The sequence below is a fragment of the Oryctolagus cuniculus genome, chromosome 7 (assembly GCF_964237555.1).
Source record: "Oryctolagus cuniculus chromosome 7, mOryCun1.1, whole genome shotgun sequence".
Classification (NCBI taxonomy): Eukaryota; Metazoa; Chordata; class Mammalia; order Lagomorpha; family Leporidae; genus Oryctolagus; species Oryctolagus cuniculus.
Window position 1 is genome coordinate 7,312,142 of NC_091438.1, and position 16,029 is coordinate 7,328,170.

General features: G+C 48.5%; 1 protein-coding gene across 7 annotated transcripts in view; it reads right to left on the reverse strand.

Annotated features, from left to right (window-relative positions):
* The window catches only part of ABL2 (ABL proto-oncogene 2, non-receptor tyrosine kinase), a 120,740-nt gene that overhangs the window by 9,291 nt on the left and 95,420 nt on the right, over positions 1 to 16,029 (reverse strand). For all 7 annotated transcript variants that reach the window (XM_070077198.1, XM_070077197.1, XM_070077200.1 and 4 more), the window contains exons 4-11: positions 12,252 to 12,547; positions 9,246 to 9,518; positions 8,214 to 8,298; positions 6,077 to 6,254; positions 5,363 to 5,547; positions 3,296 to 3,448; positions 2,577 to 2,666; positions 81 to 254 (exon numbers count right to left, since the gene is read on the reverse strand). In XM_070077198.1, the coding sequence (XP_069933299.1) occupies positions 81 to 254; positions 2,577 to 2,666; positions 3,296 to 3,448; positions 5,363 to 5,547; positions 6,077 to 6,254; positions 8,214 to 8,298; positions 9,246 to 9,518; positions 12,252 to 12,547 (1,434 nt within the window). The remainder of the gene's footprint in view (positions 1 to 80; positions 255 to 2,576; positions 2,667 to 3,295; positions 3,449 to 5,362; positions 5,548 to 6,076; positions 6,255 to 8,213; positions 8,299 to 9,245; positions 9,519 to 12,251; positions 12,548 to 16,029) is intronic.

Here is a 16,029-nt window from a genome sequence, read left to right on the forward strand (position 1 = left end):
CGGGCACAGGTCCATCCTACCCCATGGTTCTTTAAGCAAGGCAGCTTCCACTTTGATTCTGTCTGCCCAGGGCCCCTTACCTGGTGCTGAATTGGAAGCAGGACTCTCGGTGGCATCTGGGGCCCCTTCGATGTTCTCCTTGTTCTCCGCCTGCTTCTTCAGCGTCCGCGTCTTGGAAGGAAGGATGGGTAATCGGGGCAGGTAGGGAACAACAGACGACGAGGAGGCGGCTCTCCCCAGCTCCTCGGCCACCTCTGTGAGGAAGGACAGGGGCCGCTAAGAACAACTTCATCGACAGGAACGGAGTTTTCCATTTCTGAAAAGGTGCATGCACACACACACACCCACCCAGGATCACACCCACACACACCACACACACAGATTCACATACCCACACAACCACACCCCCCCCAGAATTACAAGCCCATCCACCCACACACCCACAGATTCACACACCCACCCAATCACTCAACCACCCACTCATCCATAGAATCACATGCCCCACACACAATCACAAACCCACCCACCCACATAATCACACACCCACCCCACACATACAGAACCACACACCCACACAATCACACCCCCCACCCCCACATACTTACAGGCCCGCCCACCCACACACCCACAGATTCACACACCCACCCACACACAGATTCACCCCACCCCCACCCCCCAGAATCACACACACACACAGAATCACACACACACCCACCACACACCCACAGAATCACACACACGCCCACCCACCACCCACCACAGAATCACACACACACACACACACACACACACACACAGAATCACACGCTATGCCCTCTCGTCTGGCTGCGTCTGTCGTGGTACGCCTGTCTGCTTGGTGTGGGCCTGGGGAACCGTCAGGTATGTGTCTGTTCAGCCTTACTGGGTCCTGCCAAACTGTCCCAAAACGACTGCACCAATTTACACTCCTACTAGCAGTGTTTAGAAAACCACCTTTTTCCATCTGATTTTAAATCCAACCATTCTGGTAGACATGTCACAGTATCTCATGATTATCTGCAAGGCAGAGGGACACGGAGATCTCGGATGAAATGGCTCACTCCACATATACTTGCAACAGCAGGGCTGAAGATGTGCTTAGAACGTAATAGCAACTAAGAGCCAGGGTGTTCTGTACTGGACAATGAAGGGGAGGGGAGGAGGAAAAAGAAGTGTGAATCCTTTGCTAGCATCAGAGTCTGGAAGAAGTGACAGACGGCACCATGAACTCAGGGATCCATGCATGCCTGGTTGGCTGGGTCAGAGGTCTAGTTTGCAGTTTGTGGTTCAACTGAGTTGCTTCTTTTTAAATTTTTTTATTATTCATTTTTTTTTGAAAGTCAGAGAGAGAGACAGAGATCTTCCCTCTGCTGGTCCATTCCCCATATATCCATAACGGCTGGGGCTGGGCCAGGGCCAGCCCAGACCCCGGAGCTGGGAACTCCATCCAGGTCTCCCATGTGCATGGCAGAGTCCCAAGTACTCAAGTCATCACCTTCTGCCTCCCAGGATGCATTAGTAGGAAGCTGGATTGGAAGCAGAGCTGGGACTAAAACCCAGGCATATCAATGTGGGAAGCAGGGATCCCAAGCAGGGCCTTAGCTACTGTGCCAAACACCTGCCCCAGAATATCATTTTAAATATTTAATTACATGGACCTAACAATTAATAGTCTTCTAGATATTTAAGTTGTTCTTAATTTTTCAGTATTACAATCTATTCGCCCATGTATTTTTTTTTTTTTTAAGATTTATTTGAAAAGCAGAGTGACAGGGAGAGACGTAGATCTGTCATTCACTATTTCCACAAATGCCTGCAATAGCCAGGGCAGGGCCCAGCCAGTGCCAGCAGGCTGGGGCTCAATCCAGGTCTCCTGCACAAAAGCAGGCCCCAGTACTTGGGTGTGAATGAGCATGAAGCTGGATCAGAAGTGGAGGAAGTGGGACTGGAACTCAGGCATTCTGATAGGGGATGCAAGCATTCCGAGTGGCACGGGAGCTGCTGCACCAAATGCCTGCCCCATTGTATTGTATCGTTCTTTTTCAATTTTATTTAAGTTATGTAAGTTTCATGTATTTCATATATACAGATCTGAACACAGTGACACCTCCAATCCCTCCTCCTCCTCCTCCCTCTCCCATTCTTGCAGCTAAGTCTTTATTTTTTTTACTTGTTTCCTTAGGCTCTATTTTTAGAAATGGAATTTCTGGACATTACTTTTATGACTCAGTTCTGTCTTTGTAGATGTGGAGTTAGAATATTTCCTTTTCTTTCCTACAGAATAAGTGTTCAGGCTTCAGTAACTACAGACTTATTAACTTTATAAGAAGACGAAATCAATTTCTAGTAAAAATGTAATTTTGATAGTAAACATATGAGAGCTAAACACACTGAAAGAAAGCAATACAAGAATAATCAAAGCCCAAAGTCAACGAAACAGAGTCACCGAAACAGTCACAAGCTACAGGAGCTGCTGACTTCTGTAATAGGAGTGAGATTCATCACCGTCACCGACATGGAACCTGTCACCGACGAACAGCAAATCCACAGGCTCTCACCTTCGGAAATGCTCGAGTCATGGAACATGGTTTCAAAAGCTTGATGTGTTTCCGCAAAAGAGGGCCTGTCGGCAGGGCTCCACTTCCAGCCTGAGGAACAGAAGCAGCCGTGAGGAGCCCTGGCAGGAACTACGACCCCGTGTCGCCCCATCGCTGAGCCCCATGCGCCGTGTGCTTATTCGAGCCACAGCGTGTTCATGGGGGCGGGAACACAGCTGCTTCCCAGCTCCAGACTCTGCAATGAACCCATTTCTATTTAGCCTCAGCGCCGCTTCCCTACTGTGAGGATGATGAGAGGTGGGACAATGGCTTAGAAAAACGTCAAGTTTTCTGCCACTGGAAAAACTAAAGCAGCCAAACCTTAAACTCAGTCAAAAACACATCAGCGTATCATAGAAGAGGAGGCCAAAGTCCATATTTGACGAAGGCAAGAGAGAAAATAACATTAGGCGTGACAAACACACCTGCAACTCATCACCCGCCTCCACCTTCAAGCAGACACGCGTGTCTCCTCGCCACAAGGTTGCTGTCACGCACTCGCCAGTCTAGTGATCACCTCCCCGTCTACTTGGAAGCAACCCCCCACCCCACCCCCAGCCCATCTGACCTCCACACCCAATTCCTTCCTATCCTATCAAATACTCAAGTGTTTCTGAATCACTGGGTCACTACTGGGCCATGGGCTAACTTTCAAAACTAAAACCCCTCAACATACTCACATGCTCTCATCAGCTCGTAAACCTTCGGGGGGCACCCCTCAGGTTGCTCCATTCGATAGCCTTTTTCCAGCAGATCATAGACCTGGGACAGGTCAATACCTGGATATGGTGACATTCCATATGTAGCAATTTCCCATAACAGTACCCCAAAAGCTGCAAAGGGGATTTAAAAAAGTAGTATTACTTCTTCTTTTTTATAGAATTACAATTTTTTTTAAAAAGATTTATTTATTTTATTTGAAAGGCAGAGTTACAAAGAGAGAAAAGGAGAGGCAGAGAGAGAGAGAGAGAGAGAGATCTTCCATCAGCTGGTTCACTCCTCAGTTGGGAGATCTTCCATCAGCTGGTTCACTCCTCAGTTGGCCACTACGGCCAGAACGGCTGATCTGAAGCCAGGAGCCAGGAGCCAGGAGCCTCCTCCGGATCTCCCACGTGGGTGCAGAGGCCCAAGGACTTGAGCCATCTTCTACTGCTTTCTCAGGCCATAGCAGAGAGCTGGATCGGAAGTGGAGCAGCCGGGACTTGAACTGGTGTCCACAAAGGATGCTGGCTCTACAGGCTGGGGCTTTACCGGCTACACCACAGTGCCAACCCTGTAATATTACTTCTGATTTACTACTTCTGTTATGAGCTAATCTCTCTCTTAACTTGTAATGTTTATCCACTATTACAACACTAATATATCCTTTTCCCAGTTCTTACAGTCTCACTTGTCCTAGAAGGTATCTGCTCCCAGAATACTGCAGATAATTCTCAGAACAGTTTTCTTTGAAATTCCCATTCCTGGGCCGGAGTTGTGGTGCATCAGGTGGAGCTGCCGCCTGTGACAGTGCTGCTTTGAGCCCCGGCTGTTCGTTTCTGATCCAGCTCCCTAGAAGTGCACCTGGGAAAGCAGCAGCAGATGGCCCAAATACTTGGTTCCTGCCACCCCTGTGGGAAACCAGGATAGCTCCAGGCCCCTGGCTTCAGCCTGGTCCAGACCCAGACCCAGACACTGAGGAGTGAACCAGCAGAGAGAGGATCTCTCTCCCTCTCTCTCCCTCTCTCTCTTTGCCTTCCAAATAAAGAAATTAATCTTTTAAAAATATATCAAGCTAACAATTTTTATTTCCATACCCTTTAAAATTCCAATGAGGGACAACAAATTATAACCATGTAAGAAGTGAGGGGGCAGAATCCAGCTATTCTCAGAACTGTGTCTGACATGCCTACTTTGTTTCACAATTTTCCAGTCGGCTAATATCAGAGGACTGAAATTAAAAGATCCATCTGAACGCTCCTAAGGGGCAGGCATTTAACCCAGTAGTTACGACACAGGTTGAGATGCCCACTGCCTTACACGAATGCCTGGGTTTGGTATCTAGTTCTAGTTCCTAACTACAGTTTCCTGCTACTGCAGACACTGGAGAGCCACACTGATAGCTCAAGAGCTTGGGTTCCGCCACCACATAGGCGGCCTGGGTTGAATTCCCAGCTCCCAGTTTTGGCCCAACCTTGTCTTAGCCCTTGCTGAACCAGCACATGGGAGCTTTCTCTCTCTGCCTCTGAAATAAATAAATACATAAAATCTACAACAGAAAAAAGAATTTGCTCAATGTTGTCACACTCTAAGAGTCTGCTGGATAAAATGACTCGGAATGCTACAGCCACTTCGGTCGGCTCACAGTGCAGACCTCCCTACAAAGTCTCGCTGCCCTTCAGGCTGCCAGAAAGCAGCTCTGCTACAAGGAAAAATGCAGGTGGAGAGGGGGCCCTGTATCCCCGAGCTGCGGGAGCGTGACGAAGCCCAAGGTGGAAGGCAGAGAGAGAGGGGGTCACAGCTTCACGACAGGGGACACCTGGATGGCTGTGACCTCTCTGAAGGCAGGGACTTCCCCTGTAAACCTTTTCTTTATGCTTCTTCCTGCACTAAGTTCCTCACACAGTGCTTGGCAGACAGGAGGGATGCAAGAAGGGGGAGATCAGGCGGAGAATTCTGAGTATCACATAAAAAAGACTCTAAGGGATCGAGAGCATTTATAATGAAGAAAAGCGGCACAAGCAGGAAAGTGGGTGTTGCAAGCTTACCCCACACGTCAGACTTAATTGAGAAGGTGTTGTAGGCAAGACTCTCTGGTGCTGTCCACTTGATAGGGAACTTGGCTCCGGCATGAGCAGTATAGGTGTCTCCAGTCATCAGTCTACTCAAGCCAAAGTCAGCCACTTTTACCACGTGGTTTTCTCCCACTAGGCAGTTCCGAGCTGCAAGATCTCTGTGGGATAGAGAACCCTGATGTGATTCCATTCAAATGGTGAGCAAAGTGGTCACAAACGCTTTATTCTCTTGTGCTACAAGAGCTGCTAAGTGCTGACAATCACTAACATGGCACAAAGTCACTGACTACACATCTCAGAGTACTCAGTGACAGGCAGTTAAGCAGGTTCTGAAGTAAAGGGACTTTGTGAAATGGGTTCCAGGTGACAAGAAGCTGGGACAGGTGTCAGAGGTGAGCGACAGCTGCTTTTCTTTAAGGTTTTAGGTCCTTCATCGAAACAGAAAGCTACCTTACAATTCAGCCACTAGAGGGAGCAAAAGGGCCTTGGTGCTGAGCAATAGAAACCCTTTGTTTTGACAAAGGCTCAGCACGGCACTTTGATCAGAGAGCAGTGGGACTGCAGGTTGGAAAGGACATCACGGGCCTCCTCAAAGACGTAATTACTGCCTGGATTCATCTGAGAACTTCCGGAAGGGTCTCTGCTCCTTCATCTCCTCATCACGGGCAGCACGCAGGCTGTACGTACCGATGGATGAAATTCTTCTTCTCTAAATACTCCATGGCAGAAGAGATCTGCGTGGCCATGTAGAGCAGCACCACGGCCGTCACCTCCTCACGGCTGCACTCCCGGAGGTAATCGAGCAAGTTCCCGTACGGCATGTACTCGGTCACAATGTAAAAGGGCGGCTCCAGGGTGCACACGCCTGGCATTGGAGAACAGAGCTCGTCTTACTAGCGCGTACGCAGAACAATCCATTTCATAGTTCTGTTGTTTGCTCACCAGCTTGGTGAAATCTTTCCCCTTCTTAGCACCTCATTTTCTGCAATTAATACAGCAAAATTCAGGACGTTGGCTCAGGGCAGGCACCTGACCTGTGGTGGAGACACCTCTTGGGGTGTCTGCATTCCACACTGGAGAGCCTGGGTGCAAGTCCCAGCTCTGCTCTTGATTCCAGTTTCCTGCTAAGATGTACCCTGGGAGGCAGATTCCTGACTCAGCCCCAGCGGTTGCAGACATCTGAGGAGTGAACCAATGGATGGAAGATCTCTGGCTCCCAGCCTTTCTTGAAAAGAAAAGGAAAAACAGAGGAGAGGAGAAGGACGGGGGGAGAGAGGAAGAAATAAAGAAAACTGAGAAGGGAGTCTCTGCTTCACTACGCTGTTCTCTGGAAATTCGTATGCCTTTGAGTATTCGCCTGTTTGGGCAGAAGTGGATTTACTTGTATTAACTCCATAAGGGGCTAAGACGACCATAAATAATTAATTAACTTCTACATCAAAGGCAGAAAGACAGAGATATATAGACAGGGAGATCTTCCCTCTGTTGGCTCACCCTCCTCTGCCCCCAAAATGCCCACTGGGCAAGGCTGAAGCCAGGACCTGGGAACTCCAGCAGCTCCTCCCATGTGGTGACACACACAGTACTTGGGCCATCGACTATGCCTCCCAGCACGCCCATTAGCGGGAAGATGGAACCTGCAGTGGAGACAGGACTCAAACCCAGGCACTCCGACATGGGATATGGACATCGCGAGTGGCATCTTAACCAGCCTACCAAACGCCTGCCCCAGAAAGCAAATTCTGTCCATGCGGAGGTTCTCCTCAATCCCATGCTAAAGCGCCCATCTGGAAGTAAAAGCATTTGTGCAATGTTGAAGACTACGTGAGCTCCACCTGCAACAATGCTTTGTGAAGACTTCAGCAGCCTCCAGACTCAAGGATTTCACTGACAGACAGCAAATTCCCATGGAGGGTCAGTAAGAAGCTATTTCCTTTGGGGTAGTTTGGTTCCATTTGTGCATCCAAAGAAATCGCCCCATTTTTAAAAGGGGAAAAGAACTTAATCCAAAGTTTCTTTGCAGTCCGAACAGGTGAAAAACCAATGTAGCACTGCCAGGCACTTCCTGCTTGTACAGGTTTGCCACTGAAGGGCTTAGTCACAGACTACTCAGTATTTCTTTATCTTGCGACAGTTTTTCAAGACAGCCTTGGGCCCGGTACCACTCTGAAGGTTCTGAACTTCGAATCTGGAGAAACTACCACAAGCTGAACAATTTTATGTAATGAAATCAAATCAGGCCGCTGTATCCTGAGTAATCCTTAAATACAGATCTTGCTCATTAAAAGATCTTGCTCATTAAAAGCACCATTTATTGAAGTGGATGCGCACTTGGAGGTTCCGCCATGGTGATTCTAAAGAAAGATCCGGTGATAGCAAGGCGGTGGGTGGCAAGCACCGCTGGGGCAGTCCCAGATTAGGGTGCCTGACCTCCTCACCTAACAGCTGTCCCAGATTAGGGTGCCTGACCGCCTCACCTAACAGCTGTCCCAGATTAGGGTGCCTGACCGCCTCACCTAATAGCTGTCCCAGATTAGGGTGCCTGACCTCCTCACCTAACAGCTATCCCAGATTAGGGTGCCTGACCTCCTCACCTAACAGCTGTCTCAGATTAGGGTGTTTGCTTCACCTAACAGCTGTCCCAGATTAGGGTGCCTGACCTCCTCACCTAACAGCTGTCCCAGATTAGGGTGCCTGACCTCCTCACCTAACAGCTGTCCCAGATTAGGGTGCCTGACCTCCTCACCTAACAGCTGTCCCAGATTAGGGTGCCTGACCTCCTCACCTAACAGCTGTCCCAGATTAGGGTGCCTGACCTCCTCACCTAACAGCTGTACCAGATTAGGGTGCTTGATTTCCTTCATGACTGCAGCTTCTTTCAGGAACTCCTCCACCTCCATGGTGTCCTCCTGGAAAAAGGACGGGAAAGGTGGGTGAGGGGAAGAAAAGCAGAGGGGCCGACGCCACCTTCATCACACGCCTGAAACATCAACTCTCCAAGTCCGTGGAGCACTGCAGTTCGTTACTCTGAGGAATTTTATCACAACCTAATGTGCTCTACAGAAGTCAAAGAAAGCTGTCCTTGAACTCACTCATCTGCTGGAAACCGCAGTGCACCCAGCAGTCGTGTCCTGTAACCGACTGAAACATGCCTGGGACTCAGGCTGGACGGCTGGGTCCTCTGGTGTCTCTCCTCTGGCTCCGTCAGCCTTCAGACAGGAGACAGCACAGTTCCCTGCTACGTGTCCACCTGCCCGAGCAGATGACGAGCTGCTGGAGCGGCGCTGTCCCGTTCCACCCTCACAGTACACTTGGTAACTAGGCAGGACGGACGTTCAGGACTGATGTAGCAGAGCTCCTGGGCTCTGGGAGACTGCCGAGAACTGAGGGTGGCTGGCAACCCTCTGTTTACTCCAGCAGGCCGAGAGACGAGAGCGGGAGCAGAGGAAGAACAAGTGGAGAGGGGAGAAGCAAGAACACCAAGGACAGAGCGAGAGCGAGCCCCAGGATTCAAGGAGCACAGATGGAGAATTCCGTCCCGCAGGGCTTGCTCTCAGAGGCAAACAGCTTGTTTAGCTTTCCTAAGCTCTAATTTGCTTCTACCCTCCTACAAGGAAGGTCTGCGTTAACAGCCTCCAGAGAGCAATCTTCCCCACCCGTGGGTTTCCCAGCCTTGCAGTGAATAATCTCCCTTGCACTGTCAGCAATGGCACCAGGGTTAATCACTGCAATTTGCTAAAGTGCTTGGCACCAGTGGGTGGAAAGTGTTCCCGAGCTCAAGAAGGGCACGCTGATATTTCAAGTGACTGGGCACACAGGAGAAGGCCGCTGAGCACTGTAATCCTGCGCAACCCACCTTCAACGTCTTCACGGCAACCGTCAGGCTGTATTTCTTCCAGACGCCAACGTAAACCTCTCCGTACTGCCCACCCCCAAGTTTGTGCTTCATGGTGATGTCTGTTCTTTCCATCTCCCACTTGTCGTGGATGGGGGACACGCCGTAGACCGTAGGCTTATTACACTTGGGTGCTGGGTAGTGCAGGGTGGTCACCAGCCCGTCGGCCACTGTGGAGTGGTGGTGGACGAGCTCTGCCAGCGTGCTGAAGCGGCTCTCCGCAGTCACGTACACCTGGCGGGCAAAGGAGACACGCTAACCCACTTGTCGGGAGACAAGGGCCTGGTCTTCAGCCCATGCTGCACTGGCCTCAAGACACAAAGATCGGAAGCCACCCTGACCGAGGCAATGAACGAGTTGACCCAATCTTCCTCTTCTCCCCTAAATTAGTATGGTCTTTGGGCAAATTCTCCAAGACAGTTCTCTGGATCACCAAGCTCACTGACCTCCAAATACTTCTAAGCACCAAGACAGACCGTGGGACCTGGTATATGAGGAGATGAAGGAAGAAATGCTCCGATTAAAGAGGGCAAGCAGGGCCTGGCCTCCTGGAACCACCATGCGGACTTCTAACTCCTTTGATTACCTTCACCTGTATCTGAGCTACACAGATAAAGTCATTTAATGTGTACTGTTGTGTGTCTGCTTTCTTGCATTCAACTTATTTTCACTGTAATATAATCCACATCATGTCAAAGTCACCATCTTAGTATGTACAACTCAAGTAATTTTTCTTCTGGGTTATTCACAACTATCCAACCATCACCATTACCCAACTCCAGAACATTTTCATCATCCCAAAAAGGAACGCCACACCCATCAGCAGTAGTCCCACTCCTCCATCCCACCCCCTGGCAATCATCACTCTCTCCAACTTGTGTGTGAGGCTCATTTAGGCCAGTGGCCAACACACTATTTGTAAAGGGCCAGGTTACAAACATTTAAGGCTTGTGGTCGGAGGGTCTCTGTTGCAAGTGCTCCTCACTGTCCAGCGATGGAAATAACCATGACCATACATAAACCAATGGTGTGGGCTGGGTTCCAGTAGAGCTCTATGCACAAATAGGGCAGCTGGACGGTCATGGCTAGCCCTGACTGCTGTATGTGGCAGGACTATGTGCACCTCTGTTGCTGTATGGGATTCCATTTTATGAGCATCTTAGAATTTATTAATCTAGTCTACTGGTAGGTATTCAGCTGTTTGCAGTTTTGAGCTACCACGAATAATGCCACTAGGAACATTCCTTAGGTGTCTTCTGGCCCATACAAGCATTCACTTCTGCTGGGTCTCTCTTACATTATGGTTTTATTTGGTTTGGTGAAGAGAGAACATACTACGGATGGTGGCTGGTGGTACAAAAGAGAAAGAGCATTAATAATCATTTCTGACTTTGCACTACTCATTGTGTTTTTTAAAAAAAATTTCCTTTAATCTTTACAATAAGAAAAAGTGGGATTTATTGACGGACTGGGAAATTGGTGCTTATTTAAAGTTGCTAATAAATGGTGCAGTAACAAAGCAAACCAGGTCCACCTGCTCCAAAGCCTCTGCTTCTCCCTACTATGCATACCACATAGAGGAAAATAATCAAAGAAACGATTCCACCTAAATTTACACTGTTCAGTAAGAGAACAACTGACCTGGCCATGGTTTATAGTTTATGAAGTACAACAAAAGTTTCATTATTACACAGCTGGTCTTCTCAACACGCAGACTGCTGAATGACTACTGTAAATTCATTCTGTAGGAACATACAGTGCCCTCCCTTATCCACGTTTACATGCCTCCGTTTCAGTTACCCTTGGTCAGCACAGGAAGATATTCTGAGAGGGGCCGGTGTTGTGGAACAGCAGGTAAGCTGCTGCCTGTGACACCAGCATCCCATGAGCACCGGTTCAAGTCCAGGCTACTCCACTTCATAGCCAGCTCCCTGCTAATGCACCTCGGAAAGCAGCAGAAGATGGCCCAAATGTTTGGGCCCCTGCACCCATGTGGGAGACCCAGGTGAAATTCCAGGCTCTTGGCTTCTGCCTGGCCCAGCCCTGGCCGATGTGGCCACTTGGGGAGTGAACTGGCAGATGGAAAGATCTCTCTTTCTCTTTCTCCCTCCAACTCTGCCTTTCAAATCAATACATCTTTTTTATAATTAATTAATTAATTTGAGAGGCATCTTTACAGAGAGAGAGAGAGGTCTGCTGACTCACTCCCCAAATGGCCTCAACAGCTGAAGCTGAGCTGATCCAAAGCCAAGAGCCAGGAGATTCTTCTGGGCTTCCCACGTGGATCCAGGGGCCCAAGCACTTGAGCCATCTTCTATTGCTTTCCCAGGCCATCAGCAGGAAGCTGAATTGGAAATGGAGCAGCCAAGACTCAAACCAGCGCCCATAAGAGATGACGGCACGACAGGCAGATGCTTAACCTATTATGCTAAAGCACCAGCCCAATAAATCTTTAAAAATAACAGATATTCTAAGAAATGTAACTCATTATGTTGCTATAATTGTTTTTATATTTTACTGTGTTATTGTTGTTAGTCTCTTAGTATATATGATTTATATGTTAGGCTTTATGATATATACATAGGTATACATACACAGGAAAAAACATGGAATACACAGGTTGTGGTGCTACCTGCAGCTTTAGGCATCTACAGAAGGTCCTGAAATAAACGCCCATGAAATTAAGGGATGGCTGCATCGGGTTCTGTTTGTGAACTGATGACTGGAAGAGCTCACTTACAGTGGCTCCTATAGTTCCTATCATTTTTAACCTTCAAATTCAGCTTATCATTAAACTACTAACATAATTCCGCTTTTCCTTTCCATTACCATCTTCTTTCGAGAAGAGTAAGGTTTGTCTAACGTGCCTAACAGCTACACTCACGAAGTCAGCCACGTCAGCTAAGAAGACCTACTCCCACTCTGGTCATTCCGAGCACGCCCAGAGGTGGCTCCTGGCGGCCTTACCTTGCCGTCGGTGGCGGTGTTGATCCTGTAGTGATACACGCGGCCCTCGTACCGGAGCGAGATGGACAGCTGCCCGGGGCTGCTCTCGCTTTCCCGCACCAGGAAGCTGCCGTTGATGAGGCTGCTGAGGAGGTACTCGGCCGCGCTGCGGGACACGGGGCCATGGTACCAGGAATGCTTCTCCAAGCTGTTCACGGGGGTGATGTAGTTGCTGGGAACCCAGCCCTGTCCATTCTTAGAGCGGACTTCACTCCACTCGCCGTTCTGGTTGTAGCCAAGGACTCGCAACTTTTCACCTAGCCAGGAAGTCACAATGAAAGGTGTTAAGATTTCATTTCACACTGAAGCCATGTAATGTCAAACTTCAAACTCGTTGGAAAATGAACCTGGAAACTTCACCAAAAAAACGTTTTAAGTAACAACCTTGGCTGCTCACCACATCCTGACAGATCTCTTCAGTTTACAGCCTGTGCCACAAAAGCATGTGAGTAACAGTTTTCTGGAGTCGACTACACACAATTAAAGGTCTATATTGGCCAGCGCCATGGCTCACTAGGCTAATCCTCCGCCTGCGGCGCCAGCACCCCAGGTTCTAGTCCCGGTCGGGGCGCCAGATTCTGTCCCAGTTGCCCCTTTTCTAGTCCAGCTCTCTGCTGTGGCCTGGGAGTGCAGGGGAGGATGGCCCAAGTCCCTGGGCCCTGCACCCCACGGGAGACCAGGAGAAGCCCCTGGCTCCTGGCTTCGGATCAGTGCGGTGCACCGGCCACAGCCGCCACTGGGGGGTAAACCAAGAGAAAAAGGAAGACCTTTCTGTCTCTCACTGTCCACTCTGCCTGTCCAAAAATAAATAAATAAATAAATAAAAAGGTCTACACATGCTGTGACCCGACCTGGATGTCAGTCTGGATGCTGAGTGTCCCCCAAGGGCCCATGTGCTACAGGTTTGATCTCAAAGGCTTATGTTAATGACACTAAGACGGCAGAAACTTGAACCAATTATGGTGTCTGGGGGCAGCATCCTTGCACAACAGGTTAAACTGCGGCTTGCAACGCTGGCATCCCATATAGGAACACCAGTTCCAGTCCTGGCTGCTCTGCTTCCAATCCAGCTCCCTGCCCATTCACCCAGGAAGGCAGCATCGTGTAAGTGTTATATAAATAAGTACATTATGTAAGTACAGGAGCCCCTGCAACCATGTGGCAGACCAGGATGGATTTCCTGGCTCCTGGCCCAACCTGGCTGTTGCAGTCATTGGGAAGTGATCGGATTGGGTCGTTACAGGGGAACCCCTACAATTAAATCTCGGTGGCTTCCTAAGAGACTTCACAGCCACAGTTGTGTGTCCTCTCTTAACACAGGGTGCTCTGGGTCTCCTCAGACTCTGCCAGCACCGACACCATCACCTGATGCCAGACCAGTGAGGGTGCCCTATCATGGACTTGAACCTAATACAGCACCTGAAGACTGTCCTTAGGAAAGTATGTATAGTAGTAAGATGGGAAAAAAGACTACTCAGATGGCTGCAAAACAGCACAGTGCTCACTCTTCTGAAGAAAAATAAAATTCACTCCCTTCAAAATAGTTTATCAATGAGGGTATTTCATGTAGAGATGGGCCACTGCTGATCACAAGCAAGGACTGAGGTGCCCAATTCCTTCTAAATTTCATTTGGCACCAAAGCAGAAACATCATCCATGCCAAAACACAGATCACAGAGGGGAGGGCAGGGCACAGGGGTAGGAGGGTCAGCAGTGAGAACTCTCAAGCAGAATCTTTTCTAGAACTCAAGTTTTAGAAGAGTTAGCGTTTCTCGGAGCCGGCACTGTGGCACGCAGGTAAAGCCGCTGCCTGCAGTGTGAGCATCCCACGTGGGCACTGGTTCGAGTCCCGGCTGCTCCACTTCCGATCCAGCTCTCTGCTATGGCCTGGGAAAGCAGTAGAGGACAGCCCAAGTCCTTGGGCCCCTGCACCTGCGTGGGAGATCCAGAAGTTGTTCCTGGCTCCTGGTGCAGCTCTGACCATTGCATCCATCTTGGGAAGTGAACCAGAGGATGGAAGACCGACACCTGTCTCTGTCTCTGTCTCTCTGCCTCTTCTCTGTAACTCTGCCTTTCAAATAAGTACATAAAATCTTAAAAAAAAAAAAAAGGTTAGCATTTCTTTCCTATTTCCCACTAAGAATGAATCACTCCTATCTATTCCTCTAAAATTGGTGTGTGGGAAGGGAAGCTGACTCTTAATATTGGAACCCAAAACCCAAGTCACTGTGGATCTTTGCGTATACTTTGATTTCTCTATTAAAGCTGTGAGCATCAAATTCAGGCTTCAACATACCTCTTGCCCTATACTTGGAGCACAGGTTAAAAGCTTCTTTAGCAAAACAGAGAAGATGAGGAGATACTGTTAGTGATAAATGTTGACGAATCCTTGTAGCGCCTTAAGGCTCTGGTCAGTAAGAGATGCAAGTGTTTGTACAGGGTTCACACAGACTTCCTCAGTGACAAAAGGCAGAAGGAAGCCCCATCAGCGAAAGGCGCAGGGCCTGAAGCCATCAGGCAAGGACTACTGAGGAGAAACTCCATGATCTGGGGATCAGCGATGTGGGGCCGGTAGTCTACAGAACGTTTGCCATCGGGTATTTGTTAGCCCCTACCTCTCAACTGAGCTAACTGGAGAGAGAACACAGAGTGGGTGCATACACATACGTGTATGTTTCTATGAAATACACACACATGCACTGTACACAGACAGGAGTGTGTCTGGGGTGGGGATGCGTATGTGCAACTGAGGAGATAAATACTCACCATCACGCTGACAGAAAAAAACTGATCTTGGAAGGAAACAGTGCTGCTCTCTAGCTTTTCTCCACTGATCCACAAGAACTAGAAGTGAGGACTAAGCAGTATCTCAGTACACATCATCACATTTTATACTGCTGCCTTCTTTAAGAGAACTGACAGCGGCAGGCCATTGTAATTAGCGCCCAGTCAACTACCCTGGGTTGCTTATTCGTCTCATCTCCTCTGGAAGTTTTGGCCACTATGGAAGTTGACTAGGGGATGACCAACAGGGACACAAACACTGGCCCTATCTGCAAAGGAATCCTGGAATTTTTAAATCAAGCAAAATTCCATCTTCAAAAAAGGAACTAAAATAAGTCCTGGTGTTTTATTTTTAAAACATATTCATATCTTTTAAAATAAGAAAATAGCAACAGTATGATATCATTTATATTAATAAGAACTTGATACAAAAAGCTGGCATTTCGTTGGTTTTTAGAGAAACCCCTATTGGCCACAGACTGAGATAACCTCCGTGCCAGAGCTGCACACTGCTGTTGCTCTCCCTGGTAACTGAGGCATCAGCAGACTTTCTTCATCAGTGTTTCCTTGGCAACTGAGTTATCTTGGAAAATACTGACAAGAAAACTACCTGGGAAAGAATGTTCTGAGTCATCACTTCACCAATTTCTCCACTGAAGGATCAGGGGTAAAACAGAATGTGAGTCCTACAGACACTACTGTACAGTACAAAATCTCTCCAAAAGTCTTAATTTATCCTCAAACTGTAAAACTTTCCTTTGACTGTATAAGCATAACCTCTAAACATATAACACATATGATCAGCATCCTGTCCCCAATACTACCCAAAATCTTTAAGTAGTTGCTATCATGAGATAATGCACTTTTCTGCTTCCCATGCCTTGGAAACTCCTGGCACATGCACACATACAAGCACATCTGCTCTAGGCCACAGCTCCGACTCAGTTTGAAAACT